Genomic DNA, 12,534 nt, shown 5'->3' with positions numbered 1-12,534 from the left:
CTCTTTTGAGCAGAATCTCAGGGCTAAGACGGCCAGAAGCACCACAGCGGCGCCCACGACTACACCAACAGGCACTTTCCAGAAGTCTGAGGGTTGTTGCTGCTCCGCGTCCCCTGCTGCAGCTCCTCCCTTCTGGCCTGGTACATCTCCAGCACTGGGACTCACCGCGTCGGCCTCTGTTTTCACGTTCAGATACACTTGACTTCTATTACACCAATACATTGCAGTATCCCCAGGAATAACATTTGCTATTACCAGCGAGTTATCTGCCAGGGAACCATAGCGTTTCTCACTTCTTGTCTCTTTGCCATTTTCAATAGTGACAAGAGTCACCTTTTCACCACCTCTGAAGCGGCTCCATCTTACAGTTCCCGTCTTGTGAGGACAGGGGAGTGTAGCTGTTGTGTTCTCCAGCACAGTCTTTACAGGAATGTCTGTAAAGTAAAAAGGCAGCATGAAGTTAAACATTATTGGTAAACTTTTCTGTTAATCAGCTACGTGTCTGTCGGAGTTTGTTGTGTTAAATCAGAGTCTCATTGCTGCCACTGGAGCCAAAGTCCTGCCTCCGTCCCAGAAGCACTGCAGGACTCGGGCTCTGCTGCTGTTCCACTAACTCGTGCATTTACTCAGGTACTTTACTTAAGGACAAAATTTGAGCTACTGGTAGTTTACTTGAGTATTTCCATTTCATGCCACTTTCTGCTTCTGCATTTATCCGACAGCTCTAGTTACTTTGCAGATTAAAAGCTCTGCACACAAAACGTACAAAGATTATAAAATATGATGTTGTGTTATAAATTAAACCGTTAATACAAGCACAGCTGAAACGGTTAGTCGATTAATCATTTAGTTGATTGACAGAAAATTAATTGGCAACTATTTTGATAATCGTTTAAAAGTAATTTTTCGTGTAAAAACATTTCCCGGCTCCAACATTTCTAAACGTGATGGTGATGAAAAGCTGACAGATTAGATTTTCTTACCGTTTAAGCTGCGACAGAAGCATCCAGCGAGGAGAAAGCAGAGGTAAAGCAACATCTCTGCGGCCTGCGGACCTCTAAGTGAGAGAGGACTGAAGTACTGTCTTATTTTTAATAAGAGGAACGTATGACGTAGAGTTGTGGTTGGAAATGAAACTTGTTTTGGGGAGAATTCACACACAAGTCCGCCTGCAGTCGCTGGGTCATCTCAGAGCGAACTCAGCCTTTCTCTGCAGCGCTGAAGAGAAACCTGCTGCTGAAGGATGTTTCAGCTCACACGTCCTACCTGAAGCTACTGCGCCGTTTCTTTCCCACTCCCTTTCCCTGAACGTGAGGCTCTGTTGGTAGATCTACTGTAAGTCTAACCATTAGATCTCACCGTTACACCGCGACTGCTGTTACGTACACTGGAGCTGTAAAACACATGGCTGTGCAAACTGTCTGCAGTCCTGCAGCTCCACTGCAGTCTTCCCAACTTGAGGTGCATCTGCCATGTGAGTAAATGAGTCAACTTGTATTTATAAGTCAGCATCCTATTCGCTGTGGATTTCCTGCGAAAGGAAACATATTGCTCTCTCGACGCTGTTTCCATTGCTCAACTTTATTTCAGAGAATATTACATCACTTCGCTTTTAACCCGGCAACAAAACATGGCTGTTTAAATAAAATATATTATTTACAATCTGCAGTATGTCAGCTGTTCGTTGGCTCACAGGCTTCTACGACTTGGTTGTGCTGGTCGGCTGGCCGATCTTTGACAAATCCCCAAACGACACGTTGGCCGAGCCTCGCTTCGCTGGTTTGGCCTGAAAACAACAACAACAACAACAACAACATTTAAACCAGTTTTCTAGATAAAAAGGTCTCCTGTGCTCCTGAGTCTGCAGCAGTGATGGAGTCTTGATGCATTTAAAGTTTCTGGTGCTTTTGGAATAAACAGAAAGAGAAGAACCGGGTATTTAGCACAAGAAGCTGAACAGACGACTGAAACTGTGCGATGATCCTGCCGGACTGTTGAACTCAAATAGAAAATAAACGAGAACGTCGAGGAGCTCGGTGTTAAAGCTGCAGTATGTGGACAGCAGGTGATATTTCTACAGAACACCTGTCTTACCTGTGACTCGTGAGGCTTCCAGCCGATCATGTAGAGGATCTCGAAGGTGGCAGGGACGGACCCGTCCTCGTTACCATACATCTCTGGAACATTTCAAACACACACACACATAATATAGCAAACCACCAGCACCCAATGAGACGTCCAGCTGTAGTTAAAGGAACAGTTCACAGACAGGCGATGCAACATAACAGCTTGTTTTTAGGTCGTTTGCTGTTTTGAACTTTTGATAGAGCTAAGCTAGCAAGTTTCCTCCTGCTTCCAGTCTTTGTGCTAAGCTAAGCTACAGGAGGCTAATCAGTACAAAGATTAAAACTGATATCAACAAGGTTTCTTTGCTAGCTCATGCTATAAACAGAAATCAGTGTTGTTCCACTTTGCATGTTAACCAAGCTGTTGTTGTGACTTTCAAGAAAACAGCCCGCACTTTCTCCACTTTCTGAACTCTCTTAAGGACTGCGGCGTGTCTCACAAAGAGGAAGTTAAAGCAGCAGAGTCCGAACACACAGAAATGTGTCTATTTCAGGCTGATCGGATGCGGCAGCGTGGATAATGATGAACAAAAGGCACCAGATCAGGTTTAATAAAGGAAACGTCGCCAACAGTGGAAAAAGTGAGTCCAGGGAAAACAGAAGTGTCAGAAATATAACCTGCAGCGACAGCTGTTACACCGAATAAGAAACAAACCACGTTTGTATGAGCACATATGTTTGTCTGTGGCGCTCAGCTGCTCGCTGTAGTTTTTATCAAACAGGAGCAAATAGTGCATCTGTTGGGGACTATTTCTAGCGGCGGATGAATCCACATGTGGTGCTGTAGTGAGTGTTTGGGGCAGCAGGACGGTGTGTGTGGGGCTGAGTCAGAATAAACTACAATGTGTGTGTTCGTGGTGATGAAGGAACATGTCACCCAGTGCAGCAGAGCGGCTCGCTGATGAGTTTTAATAGTTTCTGGACAACAGTGGAGGAAGAAGATCCATCAGGCTGTGATTCACACACACACACGTGTTAGCAGATACGTTCACTGCTGGTTTTCATGGGGTTTATTGATGATAAGAAAAATATAGGATATCACCAGACTTATCGAACTGATCAGAATGATGGCCTGGTGACCCCCTGACCTTTCCTCTAGCATCAGCTTCAGGGACAAGGTGTCCGAAAATATACTGACCAGATATTCATGAAATTTATTGTGGATTTTGGTTGGAAAGGGACAGAGTAACTCTAAAGCGTTACCAGATCATGCAAGTTATAAAACGAACCATAAGACAAACCGTTAACCAGTGTAGTGATGCTAAAAGAAGCAAATGATTTCCTGGTTTAGTTAAATGCAGAAGTAGCATTTTCTACCACTTTGAGCCAACTGAGTACGTTTTGGTTGAAAGACCACTGCTGTAGTTCATCCGTGAATAAATGCATAAATGTATGAATCACAGTTCTGGTTATCTGTACAACTTGGGACTGATCTAAACTTAGAAACTAAATATTTCAGCTGAAGTCACAGATCTACTGGGCCCACATGTGTTTTCATCATTTTAAACAGGAAGTATAGCAGCTGATCACTCCCTTCTTACCTTTATAAATAGCTGCTGCTGCTAATATGGTGTCTCTGTGCAACAGTGATCTCCTGTTCCAAGCACAGTTGCTCTCACCCATACCTGCAGAATACGGAAAGAAAAGTTCACGTAGAAAAAAAAAAAAAAAGTTGTCGGATTTGATTTAGAGGCCTGAAAACCATTTAGATTTATGGTAACAGCCACTTCACAAAAGACTTTATCAGCACAGACGACACGCTAACTCAGGATTGCAGAGCGCTGTGCATTTGCATCTAAAAGCTAGAAACCACACATTTGAAGACAGCGAGGTGAAGATTGTAAGTAGAGAGAAGAGTTAGTTTGAAAGAGGAGTCAAAGAAGCCATTTTTGTGAAAAAAGAAAACCCCTCTTTAAACAGAAATGGTGGTCTGAGATTCAATCTGTCCAAAGTCTACCACAGTGTATTAGGACATTGGTCACGCCAATCATATGCTAATCAGGTACTTAACAGTGATGAGGGAGGTGCAGCCAGAAAACAATAGGCCTGATTACTGATTACTGGGCCATCATGGAAACAATTAGGTCAGTTTCAGGTGAAACTAGGCAGGGTAAACAGCAGACACTCAGGTAGACTCCTTCCTCAGGGCGGGGCTTAAGCAACACAGAGTAGCTTAAATTTCTGAGTTCTCAGACCATTTTCACAATTGATAATGACTTCCGGGTGGGAGCCGAAACGTCTTGATTCTGAAAACAGTGTCCAGATGACTACGACTGAAACCTTTTCTACGATAGAACGCTCCTGGACGAATGAGGGACTACACCGTCACATTTCAACATAGTTCAGTTATTACAAACACCACTAACTATGATTCACAAATCACCAGCAAAAGTTAAAAAAAAAAAAGTGTAAAACTCGACACTAAAAAGGTTCAGCACATTAATATCTTTGATATCCAACCGGACGGAAAACTGTGTACTTTAAGACTGGTTTTATGTTGTAGGCAGGGGCGTAAATACAGACAGTGCAGTTGCACTGGGGCCCCGTGGGGGTGGGGGTCCCCATAGAGAGAGCAGTCCCTCCAACAACGTGTTGGGTGGAAGCGGAGAATGGACCCTTGCCCTCGCGAGCGATTCAGATCGCAACTTAGGAAATACGCCCGTGTTCAAAAAGGAACTCACAATAAATTCAAATTGGTGCCATTTGCTATAAATGCCCTTGAAAAGGCAAACCCATCTCCGTCATGGTTTTCTTTTCTTTTCATTCGTAGAAAAGGTTTCAGTCACAGACGTTTCGGCTCCCATCTGGAAGTCATTCTCAATTGTGAAAAATGGACCGGGAACTCAGAAATTGAAGCTACTCTGTGTTACATAAGCCCCGCCCTCAGGAAGGAGTCTACCTGAGTATCTGCTGATTACTCTGCCTAGTTTCACCTGAAACTGACCTAATTGTTTGCATGATGGCCCAGTAATCAGTAATCAGGCCTATTGTTCTCTGGCTGCACCTCCCTCATCACTGTTAAGTATCTGATTAGCATGTGATTGGTGTGACTTAGGTGCTAATACACTGTGGTAAACTTTGGACAGATTGAATCTCAGACCATCATTTCTGTTCAAAGAGGGGTTTTCTTTTTTCACAAAAATGGCTTCCTTGACACCTCTTTCAAACCAACTCTTCTCTCTACTTAGAATCTCCACCTCGCTGTCTTCAAATGTGCGGTTTGTAGCTTTTAGATGCAAACGCACGGCGCTCTGCAATCCCGAGTTAGCGTGTCGTCTGTGCTGATAAAGTCTTTTGTGAAGTGGCTGTTTAGTCTCACCTATGTACTGTTCTTTGCAGTTTTCCTCACTGCACTGAATGGAGTAAACTACATTGCTCTGTTTTTGTGATGCCCACACAAAAACGCACTACACCGTCTTTTCTTTTCATTATGGTAAAATAGTCAGTAGCAATCTCTAACATAATTATATGTTTATTCTACATACACTATAAATAAATATAAAAAAACTATTAAATTTAATAAATAATGTCTTATTTTCTTTGGTATTTTTGTCATATACAGATAAACAATGATGATTTCTGCGTAATATGTATGTTGATGTTGTCCAATGTCAAGTCTCTATTTGATCATGTGACGAGACGATATACAGTAGCTAGTTTAGGCGGCGTCCATGGTTCTGAGAGTTTTACAGCCTAACCAGTACCCAGCATGCACTGGGGCCCGTCGTTACAACCTTACTGGCTGTAGATAAATTAAAGTCACATATCGACACAGAGTGGTTTGTACCTTGTAAGTCAGTCATGACTTCAATGATTCCTGGATAATGAACCTGAACATCATCAATGTCCTGAAACAGAAAGACAGGAAGTGACAGGTGAGTCGTATCTGATGACTTTAAACAAGGAGGCACATTCACGTGTTCTAGCATCAACAGTTTTTTATTTCACTCTCACCGTATTTCCATTTTCCATTCTTTAAAATCTTTGTAGTTGAAGTGTAGACTTTTAATTACTTATGTTACATATATATATTTTTTATTGTGTCTAAAGTTGTTTTTTTTAATTATTGTTTTTTGTCTGTTAATTAGTTGGCATGGAAACTGTATACATAGCTACCAATAGTTTATTTCTTTTAATCTCTGCAGCATATTTATTTAAAATATCTATAATTCAGGTTAGATATCGACCTTTCTTCTTACAGTTCGTTAAACAGAATGACGTGTAAATGTTGTTATATACAGTTTGTGGTTGTATGTTGTTCATCTTCCTTCTAATTATTTGTTTAATTAGTTACCTGTTTGCATTTTGCATGGCGCTGGTTAACGAACGCGTCTGTGTGAGAAGTTTTTTTTTTTTATCTTGTAGGTATAAAACAAGTAATCAACAGAAGGAGGAACCTCAGAAGAAGCTTCCAGCGTGTTTAAATCAGAGTAACGGGGAACTGGGACCAGTCATGGAGCCTAACTGGGTCTGATGGCGTTTGCGTTTCTCACCACAGTGAGCATGGTGAAGCCGGCCCGGCCCAGCAGGTTGCCCAGGTCGGTGACGGCGGTGTAGGGGGAGACGTGGGGGGAGAAGCCTCCCTCCCTCTCGGTCTCGGCGAGCTGGAGGGAACACCGCAGCTCGTACAGGGTCTCCCCGCCCACCATCGCCCCGATGAACACCCCGTCCGGCTTCAGCACCTGGTGGATCTGAGGTGGAGGAGGACAATCAGCAAACTTACATAACGAGTTGCCTTGTGTAAACAGCTCATTTCTCCAAACACTCTGGCATTAACGGGCGAGTTAACGCCGCTGCTAGATGCTCCGGTCTTAGCAGGCTGGACATGTGAGGTTCAAACCATCAGAAAGAAAAACACACACGCTGGATCTGATTTAAGTCATGTATGTTAAAAACATCCCTTCAAGGTTCATTAAGGGATTAACTTACAGTTTGACTGAAGAAAGAAACTCTGCGTGAGCGAAGAACAAGAAGAGGAAATTTATCACCACAAACTGATGAGTGACAAAGCGTCGCCTACCGCGACTGATCCGGACTTCATTTCACAACGGAGGAAACTACGACCTCCAGTGGGAGATCGTCAGGAGGCAACAGACTCTCACACACAAACCTTTTCCTGTTTTTATTCTCACCTGTTTGAGAGCTCCGGGCAGGTCATTTATCCAGTGCAGACTGAAAGAAGAGAGAACAACAAGCGAGATTGAAAACACGTCTGCATGGAGAACAACTTCACGGTTTCCTGCAGTTTAAGTGGATGCACAGTGGACGAACTGCAGCTCTGCAGACAGCAAGGCAGTGGGACTAGTACTACAAGTACTGTGTACCACCTGTAGGGTTGGGCGGTAATAAGGTATATAATAAAAAGGTATAGAGGTTATTAAACAGAGCTAATGTGTCCTTTTCATCACCGTTATGTGCGCTCTTTAGATTTTAACAGTTCAGAGTAGTTCAAAGTAAAAAGCTGGAAGATGATAACTTGGGCTCTGTATTTTTTCCCTGTTTTATAGACTAAATAATTGATTAATCAAACATAATTTATTGATAAAAAAAAATCATTAGTTGCATCCCTTCTTGGTTTAGAGAAGGGAAAAGAGTTGTAAAGGTTGCAGCTGCTGCAGGTTGGCAGCATGTTTGTATAATAAAGAGGTGGAAATACTTCACATTTTAAAATTTCCACTTTTAGGATTGATGACTCGCCGTTTACAGACCCCGCCCTGCCCACACAACCAAAAAAACAAATGCGTTGAGAAAGTGTGAGACAAAAAAAAAAAAAAGGTAGGTAAAACAAATGTGTAATGTTTGCTGTTTTGGTTTCGATGTTTATCAGAAAATATAACTGTTGACTCGCTGAATTTAATGGGACAGTTATTAAAAAAGTCTTTGCACCATCTTCTGGCAGGAAATGCAGCGGCGTCCTCAGAAATTTAGCCTTAACGATTCAATTTCTGCCTCCAGTCCGCCTAAAATGTGGAGAAAACCTGAAGCACCGTAAATAATTATTATATATAAATATATGAATCACCTCAAGCTGCTCACCACCAGGTCGAAGGTGTTTTCTTTAAACGGCAGAAACTCCTCGTCAGCTAGAACGCAGCGGGTCGGGATCTCGCTCTGTCTCCTCTGCTTCTGAAGATTAGAGCCGTAAGATATTAAAGCATCGCTTATCAGTATAAAGTACAACATCCATTAGTGTCTACTGCGTCGTCAGTCCCTAATAACCGACCGTAAGTGATCATTTTTACCAGATCGTTCAGAACGATCAGGAAGATGATCGCATAAAGATTCTACAATCCCGCAGAGAACCTGCGGATCTGCCACACAGGCGTGATCACCTGAGAGTTCACCTGATCAACACTCACCAGAGTTTCCTCTGAGACGTCTGTCAGGAACAAACGCTCCACAACTTCCTGAAACACCAGCAGGCCAAGTGTCAATAATTCTGCATTTAACTCGTAATCAATGAGATCATTTGGGCCCCTGAGAACAGTTTACAGCTAAAGCTAACACGGAAGTGCCTCAGATCCAGATGTTCACACTGTACCTTGCTTAAGTGCTCTGCAATGTGACTTTTCCCGCCGCCGATGTCCAGAGCCAGAGGAAACGTCCTGCGGGGAGGGAACAATGTTTGAGACGGACGAGAAGAAAGGTACATGCGTAGGAGCTGTGTGTGTGTGTGTTAAATCAGAAACCAGCTGACTCGTCATAAACTCACCTCGCAACGTCGTAGACGCGATCTGCCACTCGACTGCCAACCTGCCGTTCAACACAACAAAAGTCAAGACTGATTTTTATTAGATTTCTTTCGGTTAAAAGTAGAAACATCTCTCCTCCGGTCGCCAGAGTAGCTGCTGGGTTTCATGAGTCACCGTCGGCCGTGCTTTTACTCTCAGATCCATTTAACATTTCAAAATAAAACCCCCCAGATGTTGGTAAAATATCTGCCGGGGAGGGAGGAAATGGATCCATCTGCCGGCGAGATGAAAATCCGTTTGGATTAAACTTAAATTTCTCCATAATTTTTCAGTGTTGGCAAAATGAAAATGAGGAAAAGCTCCCAAACACAATATCTCGACCCGACGAGGATCTTCCACAGGTCACACCTGAAGATCTGCGCTTCCTGACGCACCTGTCCCTCAACATTTCCAAAAGAAACATTGACGATGACCAATTTATGCAAATACAGTAAAAACCTCAGTGAAATTATAAAAATCACTATAGTATTAACTATAGATATTGAATTTATAGTAAAATTGCTTAATTAGAAAGATGTGAATATTGAAGTTCACAAATTTCATCTTTGTGCTTTTAATTCTGTACGTTTCTTATTTACAACATCGTCAAGTGCGAAATATAGAAACACTCAATCGCTACAGAAAATAATGTTTTGGTTTTTTTTTTCTCTGATATTTATTAATTTTTTCTTGCTAAAGAAAAAGTTATGGCCAATAAAAACTTTTCAAAAATCAGCCAAATCAGACTGTGGGGAAGAATCAATCTTCAGAAAAGAGAATCGCTGATTTAAAAAACATTTTTAAATATCTGCTTTATGTGAAACATTTTCTAACTTTGGTTTTAATAAGTAAAAAAAGATATAAATGAATTTGAAAACTGGAATTTGAGATTTGTTTTTGTCGTATGCTGTGTTGTGTAGTGGCATGTGGACCCAGAGGCAGATGACCAGGAAGCCGTATCAGGGTGAACTAGCCGGATGGCTACAGGGTTTATTGGGGTTGATGTGGTTTACAGGCAGGTACAGGCAGGTAGGCAGACCAGTAACACACAGGTAACAGGGAAGTGGGTTACCGGCTGGCAGTGGTGGAAACAGGGAAGTAAGTCCATGGTGGCTAAACAGTCCAATAGGGAGCAGGCAGAGTACAAAATCCAGAATCCAACCAAGGTCCACGGGAGACAAAGAATCCAAAACAGAACTCACGGTAAAACTGCCGGGGAACTGGGCACCGGAACCAGGTACAACAAAAACTGCACCAAACGGCGACACACACAAAGGTCAGGAACAAAAACTCAAGGCAGGGCTCGCTCAAGGCAAGGCAGGGCTCGCTCAAGGCAAGGCAGGGCTCGCTCAAGGCAGGGCTCGCTCAAGGCAAGGCAGGGCTCGCTCAAGGCAGCAGGACTCGCTCAAGGCAAGGCAGGGCTCGCTCAAGGCAAGGCAGGGCTCGCTCAAGGCAAGGCAGGGCTCGCTCAAGGCAAGGCAGGGCTCGCTCAAGGCAAGGCAGGGATCGTTCAAGGCAAGGCAGGGATCGCTCAAGGCAAGGCAGGGCTCGCTCAAGGCAAGGCAGGGATCGCTCAAGGCAAGGCAGGGCTCGCTCAAGGCAGGACTAACACCATGTAGTAACAACAATGACTCAACACTGATTAAAGACAGAGACCCGGACTAAATACTCTAGGGGAGGTGAGACAACGAGACACAGGTGCAAACAATCAAGGAAGGGCCAACAATCAAAACTGGAGGGAAAGCAAAGACAGGAAGTAAAAACCACGAGACACACAAGGGAAGGAGAATACTACAAAATAAAGCAGGAAGTGACAAAACCTCAAACTACCACAGTTTTAGTTAAATATTCCACAGAACCAGTTTGTTTTCGATGCTTATTGATGGGAAGCAAAGTTTGAAAACAAGCTCAACAAGCCCTTTTGATTCCCTCCCGTTACATTTTATTCAGTTATATTCACAGAAATCAACAGTTTCTCTGGTTTGATTATTGATCGACTGTGTGAACACAATCCAACTCTCAGCGGTGGAGGAAGTACTCAGATCCTTTACTGCAGTGAAAGTACTAACACCACTCTGTAAAACACTCTGTACTGCAGTGAAAGTGTGAGAGTGTGATCAAAAGCCCTTAAAGCATTAAAGCAGTGCAGCGTCCCTGTGGCTGCTGTGCTGTTATATATTCTATCATCAGGTTATTATTCCTCGTGCATTAATGTAAAGCAGGATGTTGCTGCTGCAGCTGGTGGAGCTGGAGCTCATGTTGAACCGGTTTGTATCGGACTGCAGCTGATGATGCTTTTCATTCTGGATCCATCTGCCGATTCTTTTCTTTCGATCGATCGATCGATCCGTCGATCGACCCAGAGCCCAAAGCGACGCCTTCACCGTGTCGTCGTGTCCGACCGACAGTCCAAAGCTCGACGTTATTAACAAACATTACAGTTATTACAGTCGTTCAGAGGAAAAGCAGCAGATCTGCACATCTGAGGAGCTGCAGCCAGGAAGGGATTTTACAGGAAAACTGACTTCAACAATTAGCAAAACAAAGTTGCTGATTAATTTTATGTCATCGACTAATTGATTAACCGACTGATCGTCTCAGCTGCACTTGTATAAACTGTTGGGGAGTTTAATTTCAGAATCAGAAATACAGAAAATAGAATAGAAATAGGAATAATAATAAAATACGTCCGCAAGGAGACAATTATTTCTAGTAAGAAATAAAAGATGTGCAAATCAAACTATAATACAGGTATGATAAATTAAGTCCAAAAGTGGATATAAAGTATAAAAGCTAAAATAAGTGTAAAGTACAAAGTGGATTTAGAGGTTGATAAGTACGTACGGTATGATAATGCAATGTAATAATATAAATAATAGTGCAATAATGAGTGCTGTCAAGTTAAATACAGCAGATTAACCAGATTATGAGACGGTGGATGTCGCACAGCAGTAATGTAAGTATTAATAAATATCAATAAACAGGGATTATTAAACTGGAAACTGAGAATATTGCACGTTTAAATATGACGTTTATAACAAAACGTCCTATTTCACAACCTTGAATACGTCTTGTCTAACTGGACAGTAAGCAGTGAGTCCGGACTCACCTCGTCCTTCAGGTAGTCGTACTGGTGTCCGTCCGCCACCGACGCCGCCCAGTTCTTCTGCCTCTTCTTCATCTCCCTGTTGAACACGTTCACGGTCCCGGTCCCGGTCCCCCGGGCCGACAGCCCTCTGCGGGGTTCGCACCTGGTCCGGCTGCAGGTCTGCAGCCTCTGCAGGACTCTCAGGCGGCTCATCGCGCTGCTTTAACGGCCCGGAGCCTCACACCGACACCTGGGCGGACTGCTTCCGGTGCTGCGCGCTGAATGACCTCACTGAGGCGGAGGGGAGGGGGGAAAACCCGGAGATGGATTCTGCTGGGCTCGTTGGAAACAACGGAACCGGATCACAGTCTGGAACCGGACTAAAACCTTTAAACCAATGCGGTTAAATGTAAACAGTCGCTCTGAGACTGCAGCTGCTTCTTCCACCGCTAATAAAACCAAGAGTTTTCATCTGTCTCTGTGATTATTTATCCTACTGTGCCATTAGCTGTTTAGGCCATAAAATCTCAGGAAACTGTGACAAATGTTCCCCCTAATTTAATTTCTTCACAGGTCTCGTTTTATCCAA

General features: G+C 43.3%; 1 protein-coding gene across 3 annotated transcripts; it reads right to left on the bottom strand.

Annotated features, from left to right (window-relative positions):
• Positions 1 to 1,562: 1,562 nt before the first annotated feature.
• Positions 1,563 to 12,244, bottom strand: ndufaf5 (NADH:ubiquinone oxidoreductase complex assembly factor 5). Of its 3 annotated transcripts, XM_044189407.1 has the most exons (11): positions 11,967 to 12,244; positions 8,839 to 8,879; positions 8,668 to 8,731; positions 8,486 to 8,533; positions 8,149 to 8,252; positions 7,259 to 7,298; positions 6,620 to 6,817; positions 5,914 to 5,974; positions 3,668 to 3,751; positions 2,095 to 2,177; positions 1,563 to 1,786 (listed from the first exon to the last, which is right to left on the bottom strand). In XM_044189407.1, exons 1-11 carry the CDS (start codon positions 12,156 to 12,158, stop codon positions 1,700 to 1,702), a joined length of 1,002 nt encoding a protein of 333 aa, XP_044045342.1. In that variant the 5' UTR covers positions 12,159 to 12,244; the 3' UTR covers positions 1,563 to 1,699. The 3 variants fall into 3 exon arrangements, with proteins under 3 accessions (XP_044045342.1, XP_044045343.1, XP_044045344.1); XM_044189408.1 differs by lacking the exon at positions 8,486 to 8,533; XM_044189409.1 differs by lacking the exons at positions 8,486 to 8,533; positions 8,668 to 8,731; positions 8,839 to 8,879; positions 11,967 to 12,244 and having other exon boundaries at positions 8,163 to 8,252.
• Between the last annotated feature and the right edge of the window lie 290 nt (positions 12,245 to 12,534).

Source organism: Siniperca chuatsi, linkage group LG3 (assembly GCF_020085105.1).
Source record: "Siniperca chuatsi isolate FFG_IHB_CAS linkage group LG3, ASM2008510v1, whole genome shotgun sequence".
NCBI classification, from domain to species: domain Eukaryota; kingdom Metazoa; phylum Chordata; class Actinopteri; order Centrarchiformes; family Sinipercidae; genus Siniperca; species Siniperca chuatsi.
This window is presented reverse-complemented; position numbering and strand designations above follow the sequence as displayed.

Bases quoted from the DNA above. Each gene is read 5' to 3' on its own strand.
- ndufaf5 (XM_044189407.1), bottom strand. From the start codon at position 12,158: ATGAGCCGCCTGAGAGTCCTGCAGAGGCTGCAGACCTGCAGCCGGACC. The intron at 8,880-11,966 runs GTGAGTCCGGAC...GTTGAACGGCAG, and splicing joins ACGACTACCTGAAGGACGAG to GTTGGCAGTCGAGTGGCAGA. The intron at 8,732-8,838 runs GTGAGTTTATGA...CCCTCCCCGCAG, and splicing joins CGCGTCTACGACGTTGCGAG to GACGTTTCCTCTGGCTCTGG.